Here is a 13,741-nt window from a genome sequence, read left to right as displayed (position 1 = left end):
TACATGGGACACTAATATTACATAAAATAAGCCAATTGCACTTACACTGAAGTATTTATAAGTATAATTTTCAGTGTGGAATGAAATATCTTTGATATTTATTTATAATCATTTCACTTGCATTATCAGCAATCTTAAATTGGTTTTTCACAAGCCCATCGCAATGCACTCCAGCATTGCCTTCTCTGCAACAAACATGTGCAATCCTGATGTATTGAGATTGGGTAATGTGCTTACATAATGCATTCATCAGGAATTCAAAGAATCACCAATATATTCCCATTAATATAGTATATGTTTGCATTTAAACAGGTTCAGTGTGTTTTAAAAATAATGTGCCGGTTCTGCTATCTTGTAGAATATAAACAGTATCATGTGAGAAGTGTGTAATAGTCAGAGGATTTACTAGAATAGTTTTGAGCTTTAAACAGAAAGTTTATTGTTATACCTTCTTTGTTATTTTTAGCCACAAAGCCGATAGTTATTAGTTATATAAAGAGGGCGTGACACATGCCTGGGCAGAATCTGTGGGCTTTACTGTGAGGCATTTTCTTTGTTGATTTTCAGAATAAAAATATTTGCAGAATTTTCTAGAATTGATTAAAAAAAAAAGTGGTAAAATGTGTGAATGGAGCTGGAAAAAAATGGTGTTGTATTTATTAAAAAAGCCAAACTGTACAATAAATATACAAAGGGCTGGAGATGTGTAGATGATTGCTGAGTAATAGACAACCCAATTTTGCATATGAGTCTGCATAGGTTTTTTTTTTTTTTTTTTTCAAATTGATTTGTTTGGGTCTGTTATCAAGCTTTGTCTGTTTTCCCAAAAAAAGCATTGTAACTGGCTGGTTAATATTTTAAAACTATATTTATGTACTATACTGTATATTCTTATATGTAGAAAAGGCATATTTCCCCTTTAACTGAGATATGACTGTGTGGATGACTTTTCACATTGTATTCAAACACTGTTTTCATGAGGATCAAAGGTTTTTCAGTGACAGCTGGAGTTATAAGAGGAATTACAGAGAATGGTGAGTATATGTGGGACAGTGGACACTGAGACAGCCAGAAAAATTGTGTACCCTTGTATCTGCTATGGGAACGCAAATAGACTTAAAGCCCAAAAACTTAAAAAGACTCAAAGGCTTACAAGCAAAAGAAGCACATGAGTGCACAACTGTGTTCTAAAGTAACTCTAGCAACGGCTCTTGTTGCTGCTTTTCTTTCCCATGTCTCTGATGTTTCCTCTAGTTCCCTCTGGACATTATATCATCACCATGTCAACCGCAGTGTGTGCTGAGAGTATAAGTAAAAACACAGTCCATTCTATATCCCATGTAATCTTAGTTAAATCATGATTTCTAGTCAGTGACTTTTCCTGAATCTGCCCTATAGGCATGAGTACTGTTACCTGTGAAGCCTGAAAATAGGGGCAAATTAGTCACATCATTAATCTGAAATGATAACAGAGACACAGCTGTTTGTGGCAGAGACAATAGGTTGGTGACAGGTCAAATGTTGATGTTATCAGAGCAATCTGAGATGGCTTAGTTGGCATGTTTGTTGCATAACCAAGTCTGAGGTTCCTAGAAAATCCAGGTCTGTATATATTCATTACAAATAAAGCAGGCAATCAGAAATTTCCCTAATAAAAAAAAAGCCATCATGCCCTAAGTCAATCATTATTACAAAGATATTTTGATCTTCTGAGACGGACAATACACTCAAAGTGTATTCAAATACAGACATCTGTTTCCACATCTCACTGAGAAAAATGTGAAAAAGCATCTCTCTCACTTACAGTATGCATTAGTTCCTTCTCATCTTCTTCCTTCCCCTCACCCATCCTTCCTTTCATTCAGCTCACTCAGAATGCTCAAAAGTATAATATAATGTTCTACATGAATGCAGGTGATATTTACAGTCATGTTTGGTATCATTTGAATTGTCTCTGTGCATCTGGTACAATGGTCTCATTCTTACAAGAAGTAAACTAAAAGGTAATACAGATCCTAAGAGTTTAGAGATATTTTGCTCACTGCTTTTCATGCAAAATTACCTTTTGTCCCAAAAGGTGTGAACTCGATCAATACAAATTCCAATTGTTAGTTCCTGTCTCCATTTCGGGGGATGTTGGTCTTGAACTGAGTACTAGTAAGGAAATCTTACAAGAAGATCAGGGCGATTCTGTAGCCAGAAAGCCTGTAGTGTGGTGTTTTTTTTTTCTATACTTAATATTTTATTTCTAAGGTCAGGTATGCATTTTTTACTCTTAGATTTATCTTTGAGAAAGTGATGTTTTGTATTGATATGATTTGATGTAATTGGCGTAATACATATTTACCTGTTTGATAATAAATTGTTACATTTGAATTCTGACTTACACTGAAATTATTTTCTCAAGTAGATTAAGAGAAGGCGTACTGTATGTTTCTGCAAATCTGTGTCCAGGGTTAAGTGCATACTAGATCTCAAGTTAGATGGAGCATGGAGCACATCAGGTGAGATTCTAGATTTCTGACTAACTGCTTGACTTTAGTTTAATTGTACTCAGTTGCATTAACTATGGGGGTCTAGTCATAATACTGGTCATAACCACTGGTTATTGTCTCAGCTTTAATTAAAGTTGTACATGGGTAACTGTAGGGGGCTAAACAGAACTACTATTTAAAGAATGGTAAGCATGGGCGACCTATTAAAGGGGTCATATGATGCTTTTTAAAGATCATTATTTTGTGTATTTGGTGTAACAGAATATGTTGACATGCTTTAATGTTCAAAAAACACATTATTTTTCAAAAACTGTACATTATTGTAGGTCCTCTATGCCCCGCCTCTCTCTATGGTTTTTTTTTATACAAAGTCCCTCCTTCTGACAAGCGCAGTCTGCTCTGATTGGCCAACTGACCCAGTGCATTGTGATTGGCCAAACACCGCAAGCACTCATCATGTAATGCCCCTTTCCATAATTGCGAGCTTCATCTTTCAAAATAAATGTAAAGACAGTTAATAATGTCTTCAGTTTTACCATCAGTTCAAGGCTTAAAGGGGAACAGAGTCGTGTGACAGACACAGTGATGAAGCTCCTATGTGTTTGCAGTACACAAGCCACGGACGGTTAAGACAGCTGACTCCACTGTGTGACCCTATCTCTCTCTCTCTCTCTCACACACAAACACACGCGTGCGTGCGCGCACACACATACACAACGCTCAAAACTCGTGGTGCCCACATAAAACTGCCGACGTGAGGCACTCTGAGCGACATAGATTCCTAATGAACAAGTAAATATAAAGTAAAGAGTTAAAAAGAATAATCGAATGTCAGAATAATAATAATTATAAATGGCCGAACAACCAATTCATTTGACAATCTAAATTTGAGGTCATAATAAATGAAGTCAGATTAGATAATAAAATGGAGTCAGATTAGAGTTTAACTTAAATTAAATAACTTTGTGCGCCGAAAAGACCGAACACGCAGGTAACCTACATCCACCATTGGATACCTCCATTGGGCTAAATCGTGTGGACCTTACAGATATCAGCTGTTTTTTCATAGAAAAATACACACTGACATACAAAATACTCCCTCAATCCTTAAGCCACTTGTGTGCTGACTCAACGGAAGTGTTTACTCAAGGGGGCTAATTAATCCTGTGCCATTAGGTGTTTGTTACCTCTGGGAAGGTAGAGCCCTATGCAATGGCAAACTAAAGCACCTTACTGTGCACTAAGTGTGGCCTGGAGGTGGATACATGCATACCTATCTTTCACGAAATCATCAGTTTAGAGGGTCATATTTCAAGGGTGTTTCTCCCATGAAATGATATGATATGATAGACGTCAAAAGATAACAAGTGACTTAAGAGCAGATAGTATGCAGAGAATCACCAAAGTTGTATTGCCTAATATATTACAAAGTTCACACAGAATCTGCACTCTTTACATTTCTGCAAGAACTGTGAGAGAAAAAGTGGAGAATTCTTCGGAACAGATTTAAAATATGCATTGTAAAATGTGTTGATTATATATATCTATATCTATATCTATATCTATATATATATATATATATATATATATATATATATATATATATATATATTTTTTTTTTTTTTTTATATGAAATGTTCTTCATCATGGAAAGGCCAAGATGCGAGCAATTTTGTAATCCACTGTTTGTAATTAACTCCAAAAACGTACCTATATATACTATTCATTGCAGTTTCAAGCTATAAATAAACACTAGTGGTACTAAAACACCAACAACTTTCTTTTCACACATTTCTCCTTTTCTTTACGATAACAGGGCATATTATAAATTAATTAATAGACTTATTTTTGTGTGGTTTTGTCCACAATACTGTTATGACTTCAAACACATGATTTGTGAATCCTATACAATTTTGACAGCTGCATCACAAAACCAGCTTCATATGAATGGCTTTTCTGACATAGAAAACTTGCTTGATGGCTCACCCGATACAGTGCCATAATGAGCTTGGGTTGGGTGAGTTTATATTTTCTTAAGCATTGTCAAGATGCTAGGGTGTTCTGGGTGATTAGTTAATCACCTAAAGGCTGGAATTCTTTATATGTGAAACCCTGGATAACTCTGGAGGATTATGTTTGTTCTGAACATTTCATTGTAGTTTTATAATCATTTGCAAAGAAACTTTTCTTGATGATGTAGTGCAGGCTGAATGAAGTAGTGCAGGCTGTATTGGATCTGACAGCAGCCATATCGCAAAGTGTGAGGAAGCAATTCCACAATGATTTGTCTGCCATTTAATATTTATATATTATTATTTCAAAACGTCAACTCTTATGCAATAGAGGGGGGTGTTGATGCTTTTTGCAGTGATGTTAGCCAATCATAACATAACACTGCAGTTTGCTGACAAGTCATGAAGGAGGTGCAACACTAAAACCAGAGGCTCAGAATTTGGGTTGAAAATCATAATCATTTTCAAAAAAGATTTGATGTCTAAATTGTTTTTTACTAATGTTATAAGTGAACCTCAAGGAACATATTGAAATAATAAATAGGGTATGTCATGACCTCTTTAAAAATCCAATATCATCTGATATACAGTATAGAGAGTATGAAAAAAAAAACTCTAATACTGGCCGATAACATATAAAATACCAATATTTGGTGTATCCCTAGAAATGTGGCCCAGTGAACAATGTTTTTTTTTTTTACTTTTTTTTTACTTTATAGAAATGACAGTGACTCTTCTAACATTGTACTTTGAATCATATAAGGGTACAGTTCTATTCAGGCCTTTACATATATTTTCAGGTATGACTGATCAACAAATGGAACTGACTTGTTGCTCAACATATGCAACCAGATGAGCAAATCAACAAAAATGCAGAACTGTATGCACACATGCTCTTAACTAGAGTCATCCAGATACATGGCATGTCAGGAATCTGGCATGTATGTTCTATAGCGCAGGCCAGAGAGTACAGAGAGCCATTACATCGTGTGGAATGTGGGTGAGTGAGTATGAACTCCTCATCACAGGATCTCAGGATCTCCAGATTGCCTCTTCACATCCCTTCGGCTGAGCCAATCAAAGCTTAGACAGGAAACACAATCTTGCATTGTATTTGTGTGATTGTAAAATGACATGAATCTGACAGCACTGACTCTTCTGATTCCCCTGAAGACATCTTGCTAAGGTTTAACCCAAATGGTAATCGGTTTACATTTTACACTGAATTTGAAGCCTAATTATATGCCTATAAAGTCATGTGGTGAAGAATTCTCAAGCATGGAGATGCACATGATCATCAAATCTAATTATGGGCATTTAATGTGGCATTTTGTAGAACTTTAAGTAGGGCTTAATTTGTAGGAAGCCTGCGTGATTGAAGCCATGGCTTCCCCTCGGCTTGTGCAGCCTATATGAAGTCATATTGTCTCTGGAATTTATCAGGGGAAGTCTCGCGCTGTCACTTCAAATGGCTCATACCAGGCCAAGTACACAGCTGGCCCCAGACCTGCTCTTACTGCGGGCCAAAATAAGCCAAATGGCCTTTGACACTAATTTAGATGAAAGTACGAAGTTGATCGGTCTGGCAATAAAGCATCTTATCTGGGCCATGAGTAATAAGCATGATCTTTACTGCTTTACAGTCCTCCAAATTGTAAATGTGCAAAATTTTAGTCATTCATTACTAAAATCCTTCTGACAAAACCTTTACTTATAATATGACCTCTGCTCTGCTAATAATGGAGCCAACTTAATGCCACAGAGAGCTGAGGCAATCATAATTGTTGTAATAAGCTTCCAGTTGTCACATTTTGGAAAATAAAACTTATAAGTATAGTAAATTTCTGTAGGTTAAAAAAAATGTAGAGGAAGTAATGGGTCAGTGACTTTCACTGACTTTTGTTCAACATGAGTTCTGTGCAACAAGCTTTCTGCGAAATTCAGTACATTTCCATTAAACATCAAAGGCAGTAAAACAGTCTAGTCTAGAGCCGTTCATTAATAGCAGAAATACCCAAAGGAAAATTTAATAGCTTTCCACAGAGCTCGGGAGACATACAGTAATGGAACTCTCGGTAATATTTTATGTATCTAATCTGTCTCAAATGTTCCTCCTAAAATGGAAAATTATAAAAAAAAGTCACAAATAAGACAGTTGTTCACATACAGAGCTGCAGCAATAAAATAAACATTAAAATTGGGATTTAATGAAAATGTTTGAGTTCATATTGAGATTGAGATTAAGATTTTAAAAAATGTCTATGAATGAAATCTCTTATGCACACCAAGCCTGCATTATATATATAGTTGTTAAATATTATTATGACTGTTTTCTATTTTGATATATTCTAAAATATAATTTAGTCCTGTGATGGCAAAGCTGAATTTGCAACATCATTACTCCAGTCTTCAGTGTCACATGATCCTTCAGAAATCATTCTAACATGCTGATTTGCTGTTCAGGAAACATTTCTTATTATTATCAATGTTAAAAATGGTTCTGCTGTTTAATATGTTTTTTGGAAACCATGATATTTTTTTCTTTTTGATAAATATTAAATTAAAAAGAATTCAGCATTTATTTGGAATATATTTTTTGTATCAACAAAAGGTTTTTGCTGTCGCTTTTGATCAGTTTAATGCGTTATTGCTGAATAAAAAATAAAAAAACTGATCCCATTTTGAACAGTAGTGTGTGTACATAAGCCAAGCCTTTTGAAGACCATTAATATTGTTTACATTGTGACATCATTTTTATGACATTTAAGCACTTAATGATTCTAAATACAGGCGTTATGTTATTTTTGTGTAATATAATTCCTATTTCTTTCTTTTGATCTTGCATTGAAACATGGCCCAGGTATTATCTGTTCTTGACAGGTTTCAATCTAGAGATCAACTAGTGGATCTTAGACAGGACAAAGATCATTGTTTCTGCCACGCAAGAATCTGCAAACTTTATTCACATAGCAACGCCCAGGCAACTTAATATTCTCTGGTATACTACTAACAGCTTTTATTAAGCTCACAAGAAGAGTCAACTCATTCTGGTGACTTGTGCAGACATGTTTGGTTGTCATGGTGAGAGATCGGCACAGATCCCAGGAGGTGATTCGTATGTGACAGAGGGATTTGGAATGCAGGACAGAAGATATGTTCTCATGCAATTTGACACCACACACCACAGATGTATTGTTGAGAGTTTCATGGTTTGTATAGGAATTTATCTTCTGTCTGTGCATGTGATGTGTGTGTACAAATACTTATATCCTGAACCTACCACATGCTTTGAATTGATGTGGGCGAGTAAAAAGGAGTTGCATCAGTATGAGACTCTCCCAATTATTTAACTATGATCTACTTAAGCACTCACTCCCTTTCTCTCTTGCACTCCACCTTTCTCCTGATGTCATAGTGCAAACCCTTAATTGAAGTCTGACTACATTTTCTTCAGAAACTATGCATCAAGAACAAAATTAGAAATGAATCACATCAGCAGCTCAGTGACATGACTTTCAAGCCATACAGTACAAATAGCTAAACAAATATTCCATCTCCCTAACATAAGTGTTTTTCTTTAATAGTCAGAGATTTGTTTGTGTGAATGCTTATGATGAAGGTCTTATGGTTCTAGATTTGGCATTTTTTGAAACATCAGTAAACTGTTGTGTAATACTGTTTGTTTGTGAAACTTTTTGTGCAAAAAGCGATAGTTCATCCAAACATGTTTCAATTGAACAACACTGGACTACACTGACTTTTATTATATCAATCAATCAATATATATTTTTTTAAATATGTTTTTTTGTGTTCCACAAAAGCCATACAGGTTTGGAACAGCATGAAGGTGAGTAAATTATTATAGAACTATCATTCTGGGGTAAACTGTCCCTTTAAAAATGTACTTTATGTGGTAACATCTACACTGTACAGTACTTTTTACAGAAAAAAATCAGAAAAGGTTACACTAAAAACCTTTTAATTGGTTTAATGTGTCATATATTATATATATATAAATATATATTATATTTGTAAATGGTTTAATATCACATTATGTGTAATTTTACTGTAAAATACTTTCAGATTTATGGTTTTAGCAAGTAAAAATTATGAATTACCAAATTGTTTATTATAAAAACACTAAAAGGACATTCTCAGAAGCCATTGTGTGACACATGACAAACCATTATAATAACTATAGGAATAGTTTTGGTCTTATTTCTTATTTTTGTAACCGGTAATCTACATTAGGGTGTTTTGTGTTACATTTGATGTTATTCAGTTAATTTTTATGGTATTATTTTAGTGTCATGTGTGTTACCCTCATGGTGTTTTGTGTGTCTTTCTTTGTGTGATCATGTGCAATCAATGCCCTATGTACAAGTATTTTGAGTTCAAGCAGAGTATATTAACTTTATATTACTTAGTTTTTTTTCTACTGCTTACACACAAAATCTTTACTTGTTACACGATTTCTAAAACCTGACACTCAAACACCAGAACTACACACCAAATCTGCAAAACCATACACTAATTCTCTGCCTTTGACTCAGTTTTCAATTTTATAAAACACTTTTTGCAAAACACAAAACACAATTCTCTACGTAACACAAAAATCTAACAGGAATTAATATTATGGCAAAGGGGTTTGCAAATGTTTGCTTTTGACATGTGTTTGTGATATTTTGAATGCAGTGCTTCATTTTGCAAGAGATGTGAGGCATTTTGCATTCTGTGTGTGCAATTCTTGGAATTGTGTGTAAAGTTTTGAAAAAAATTGGCAAAGTTTTGAAAAAGTGTGTAAGCAGTTGAAAAAACTGTAATGAAAGTTATAAGATGCCAATATGGTTTATTAACTGGCTTTAGTCAAGTAAATGTATTTAATATGACTAAACCTGACTAGTGACTGCAATAAATCAAGTAATGTTATATCAATGAAAGTAGTATGGATCAGGGCTGCGTTTCCCAGAAGCATCGTAAGCCTAAGCTGATCGCAGCTCCATTGGTGGCAATGGGTTTACGATGCACTTAGTCTTATGATGCTTTTGGGAAACACAGTCCAGATCAGTTAGAAGTAGGTAACCACATTTTCCACTGATTTTTCAGTGAAATCTGCAAAATACAGAGTATGAAAGAGAGCATGCAGAACTGCATCTGTGATCTTAGAATAATTTATTAACTCATTTACAATCAAAAAGTTGTAAACTATGATGAAATAAAGATAATGCAAATAATCCATCATTATAATGGACTTAATATGACACTGAACACTAAACACTGTTACTTATCTCTCTGTACAAGTACTCCAGCACTTGCAATATCTTTAAACCTGATTGTAGAGACTTATGTAACCTAAACACACATGCCAAGCATAAAATCTTTAGAGTTAAGGCAGATCATAAAGACACCACTTCATCTCTTTCATGGCCTCTCCCAGCACCACAAGACCATGGGAGTGGAATGAAGGAGAAGAGAAAGGAAAACAAAAACATGCATTCTGGCACAGTAATCTTTACTGATGTTTGAATAATGCATAATAAATGGTGAGATTAAATTTCAAAGCATCTAGTTATGTCACACTGTTAGGACAGGAGGAGAACGGGAACACAAATAAGCTTAAGTCAGAGTTCTGAGCAGAATTGCACCTGGTACTGCACATTTTTATAACGCCTGGATTTTGGCTGATCATACGCTATAGACCTGACAATGACAAAGTCCAAGCTAACAACATGAAATTGTGCTGATATACAGGGCTGCTACTGTGAACAAGTAATTATATTCAGCACTGTACAGACCTCTGGCACACTATGAGAGCAATCGACTAGCAATCAATGTGGCATAATGTCAGCTCATAAATGAATTATCTCAGCCAACTGCACAAAACCAGTTGTAATGTAATGCAATGTACTACAATGCAGGCATAGATTCTTTTGTTGTTGTTTTTTTTTTTTTTGGATAATATTTGTGTATCATATATCTCATCTTAACCTATTATCAAAGCTCTGTGGCCCTATAAATACAGCTTTATTTGTTGTTTTTTTTTTTTATTGTTGTTATTAGATTATTATCAAAGCTCTGTGGCCCTCTAAATACAGTTTGTGAGTTCGAGTCTCGGCCGGCAGGAATTGTGGGTGGGGGGAGTGCATGTACAGTTCTCTCTCCACCTTCAATACCATGACTTAGGTGCACCTTGAGCAAGGCATCGAACCCCCAACTGCTCCCCGGGCGCCGCAGCATAAAAATGGCTGCCCACTGCTCCGGGTGTGTGTTCACAGTGTGTGTGTGTGTTCACTGCTCTGTGTGTGTGCACTTCGGATGGGTTAAATGCAGAGCACGAATTCTGAGTATGGGTCACCATACTTGGCTGAATGTCACGTCACTTTTTTTTTTTTTATTTTGTTTGTGTGTCTTTAATTAAAAGAGGAAGGCGGCGCACTCTAGTGAATAAATCTGAGTATTACAGGACTACTAGTCTCGGTATAATCTTACAATTTTGTCGCCAAGACAATGCAACTCCACAAACTAGAGTTTAGCTCCATATCTAAAAAAAATCTGACTACAGTCTTCAGGATTATGTAAAAATGACCTGTTATGTGTTTGATTTGACATTTTGAAATGACTGTAAAATGTAAAACAGCTCTACAGTTTAAATAACACTTTCATTTTACTGAAAAATACAAAAATTGTCTCAATTTACTTCTGTTGTAAGCGCCGCTCTGTAACCTTGATTTTTGTCAGTCCTTTTGGGGGGGGGGGGGGGGATGGGGTCAAAGACTTTTATATTATAATTTTGACAATGCTTACCAACAATCTCATGGCCACAGAAGCAGAAAAAACATTTGGCTCATCTTAACAATGAATACAGATAGATTCTGATTCTCAGAATTCTTTTTAAACATATTTATTGTCAAAGTACCTCTGAGTACCTCTATTATCAAACTCACCTCTGAGCTCCAGCAGAGAGGCCCTGAGTAATCTGTTCGTCCTCTGATCGTGCTCTCTTTGACTGTGTACACTCCTCTCTCCACTGCTCCTTGGTCACAGATCTCCAGTGTGGCCAGCTCCCGCATCAGGTCTGACTGACTGACCGACCTGCGCTGCCTGGACAGGGGTGATGTGCAGCTATATCCAGTCCTTGACGGTGACCGGCCCCTTGGCCCATTAATTCGGGGAATCTGACCTTTAACCTGCATCCTACTGTAGCTTTCACTCCGGCGGCCGATGTGGGGCTCTGAATGGGGTGTAGCTCGCCCACGTTCAGGCTCCTGGGGAAAGAACAGGACGCCTTGGGCGAGGCAAGGGCTGGGGTTCAGGTAGCGGGAGGTGGAAGGAGCATACCTGGAAAGCTGAGGTTGACCTCGGACAATATATCCCAGCGTGGGATCGTAGGGGTCATAGGAACTGTATGGACTTAAGAGGGTGGAGCCAGTGGTGTATTTGGGGGGTGAGTAGACTGGAGACATGATCAAGATGTGAAGCGAAATCAGCCCCAAGGTAGAGAGAGCCAAACTGTAACAAAAAACAAATAAAGTCTGCTAGAAACAAAGCTGAAGCACATGAGACTAATACTTATTAGAGACTGCGTGTTAAATTTTCAGTCTCAGCAAATAATCTGTATTAGAATATAACAGAAACTCTTGCTCATGCAAACACAAAGACAACGTAATAAACGTGACTTGTCTCATCTTACAGGATCAGTTGTGTGGAAGTAGGACAACAGTCAACTAGAATTACTAGCAGGTAATGTACACTGATACTCAAAATGTTGATGATGAGTGCTATAATTGAAAAGTTAGTTGAGTTTTGTTGGACAAAAAGAGAAATGCAGAAGAAGAAGAGGATCTTTCAAAGACCACCACAGCCTTCTAGAAATGACTGAAGTCACGACTTCTCTGTGAGAACTTGAACAAAGGCACTTCCTATAAATAAACTTAAAAAAAAAAGATATTTTCACAAGCAAAAATTTGAGAAGGGTCTACGTCTAGTTACTACTCACTGCTACTATTTGTTACATCTCCTGTAAAGAAAAACATGGCTGGGTGGATAATTATCTGAAGTACATTTATTTTATTTATTTGTTTATGTATAAAAAGTTTGTAAAGCAAAATTACATTGCTTTCACAGCCGATGAAGTATGAAATAACAGCTGCAACATACAATAAATAATACAGTCAAATGCAGACCTAACAGTATGTTGGTTATAGCTACTCTAAACCCTGAACCCAACCCTAATCTTTCATGACATAAAACCTAACCCTTCCATAATATTAAAACTTACTGTAGAGTTTCATAATTATAAATATAATAATAGGCTACTTTAAAAACTGGAAAAACAAACAAACAAAAAAGATAGTATCAGATGGTAATGATGATATCAGATTGATACCTTAAGGTAAAAAAAAATTAATTACCATGGTGTCTAAAAACATAATTTTTTTTTTTACTTGGAATTGAAAGAAAATGACAGTTAAGACAATTAAAATGACGAAGAAGAAAATTATGAAAAAAATGAATGAATATGATAATGACAATGAAGATGAGGGTAAAAATGAAATAGAAGTAGAATATGATGATGACGACGACGATGACGATGGTAATGACGAAGAGAGTGTTTGTAGTGATGTAAAGAAGTGAGGGAAGAGGAATGGAGGAATGCGCATTGCCTAAGCTCTGAGTAATTAACTAATGCACTGCTACCTATTAAAGCAGTGGACGCAATCTGAGCGTGAGTCAAACAGAGACTGTTACTGTAGGATACAGCAGTTACTATAAACACTGCATTCACTGCCCACTCATTAACGCTGACTGTGGAAAACTGCCACTGAAAACGGCTGGTGGTCTCGTTAAATTGCATAAACGCTATGATCGGTAATAGAAGCTTAGCTAATAAGGGTAAATTATGTCACGTTTAATCCTGCGCAAGAGCCTCCCCCAGAATAACCTTTAAGATGCTTACCAGCGGAATTCCAGTTCATCCTCCCGAGTGACCAGCAAAATATTCCTGGATTTTTCTAAATACCACGCGCTACTTCAAGATTCAGCAGAAAATCGTACGGCACTGGCTCAGCATTACGCACTCGATCAGTTGGTTGGAGTGGCAGCATACCAGCACAGAGTCCTGCTCGGATATTTGTGCTTTTCTCAAGTCAGGATTAAAGGAACCGCCTCCCAAGCGGTCGCCATAGCAACGCGGATCGTTAGTTCTCTCTCTCTGCGCGCGCGCACGTTCTCTAT

At 36.2% G+C, this 13,741-nt stretch overlaps 1 protein-coding gene across 1 annotated transcript in view; it reads right to left on the bottom strand.

Annotated features, from left to right (window-relative positions):
- Positions 1-13,640, bottom strand: part of LOC109086531 (ubiquitin carboxyl-terminal hydrolase 2-like) — a 39,326-nt gene extending 25,686 nt beyond the window's left edge. The window contains exons 1-2 of the mRNA XM_042724826.1: positions 13,464-13,640; positions 11,452-12,016 (exon numbers count right to left, since the gene is read on the bottom strand). Of these exons, the coding sequence (XP_042580760.1) occupies positions 11,452-11,970 (519 nt within the window). The 5' untranslated portion in view covers positions 11,971-12,016; positions 13,464-13,640. The remainder of the gene's footprint in view (positions 1-11,451; positions 12,017-13,463) is intronic.
- Positions 13,641-13,741: the final 101 nt, after the last annotated feature.

Source organism: Cyprinus carpio, chromosome B5, assembly GCF_018340385.1.
Source record: "Cyprinus carpio isolate SPL01 chromosome B5, ASM1834038v1, whole genome shotgun sequence".
Taxonomy (NCBI): Eukaryota; Metazoa; Chordata; class Actinopteri; order Cypriniformes; family Cyprinidae; genus Cyprinus; species Cyprinus carpio.
This window is presented reverse-complemented; position numbering and strand designations above follow the sequence as displayed.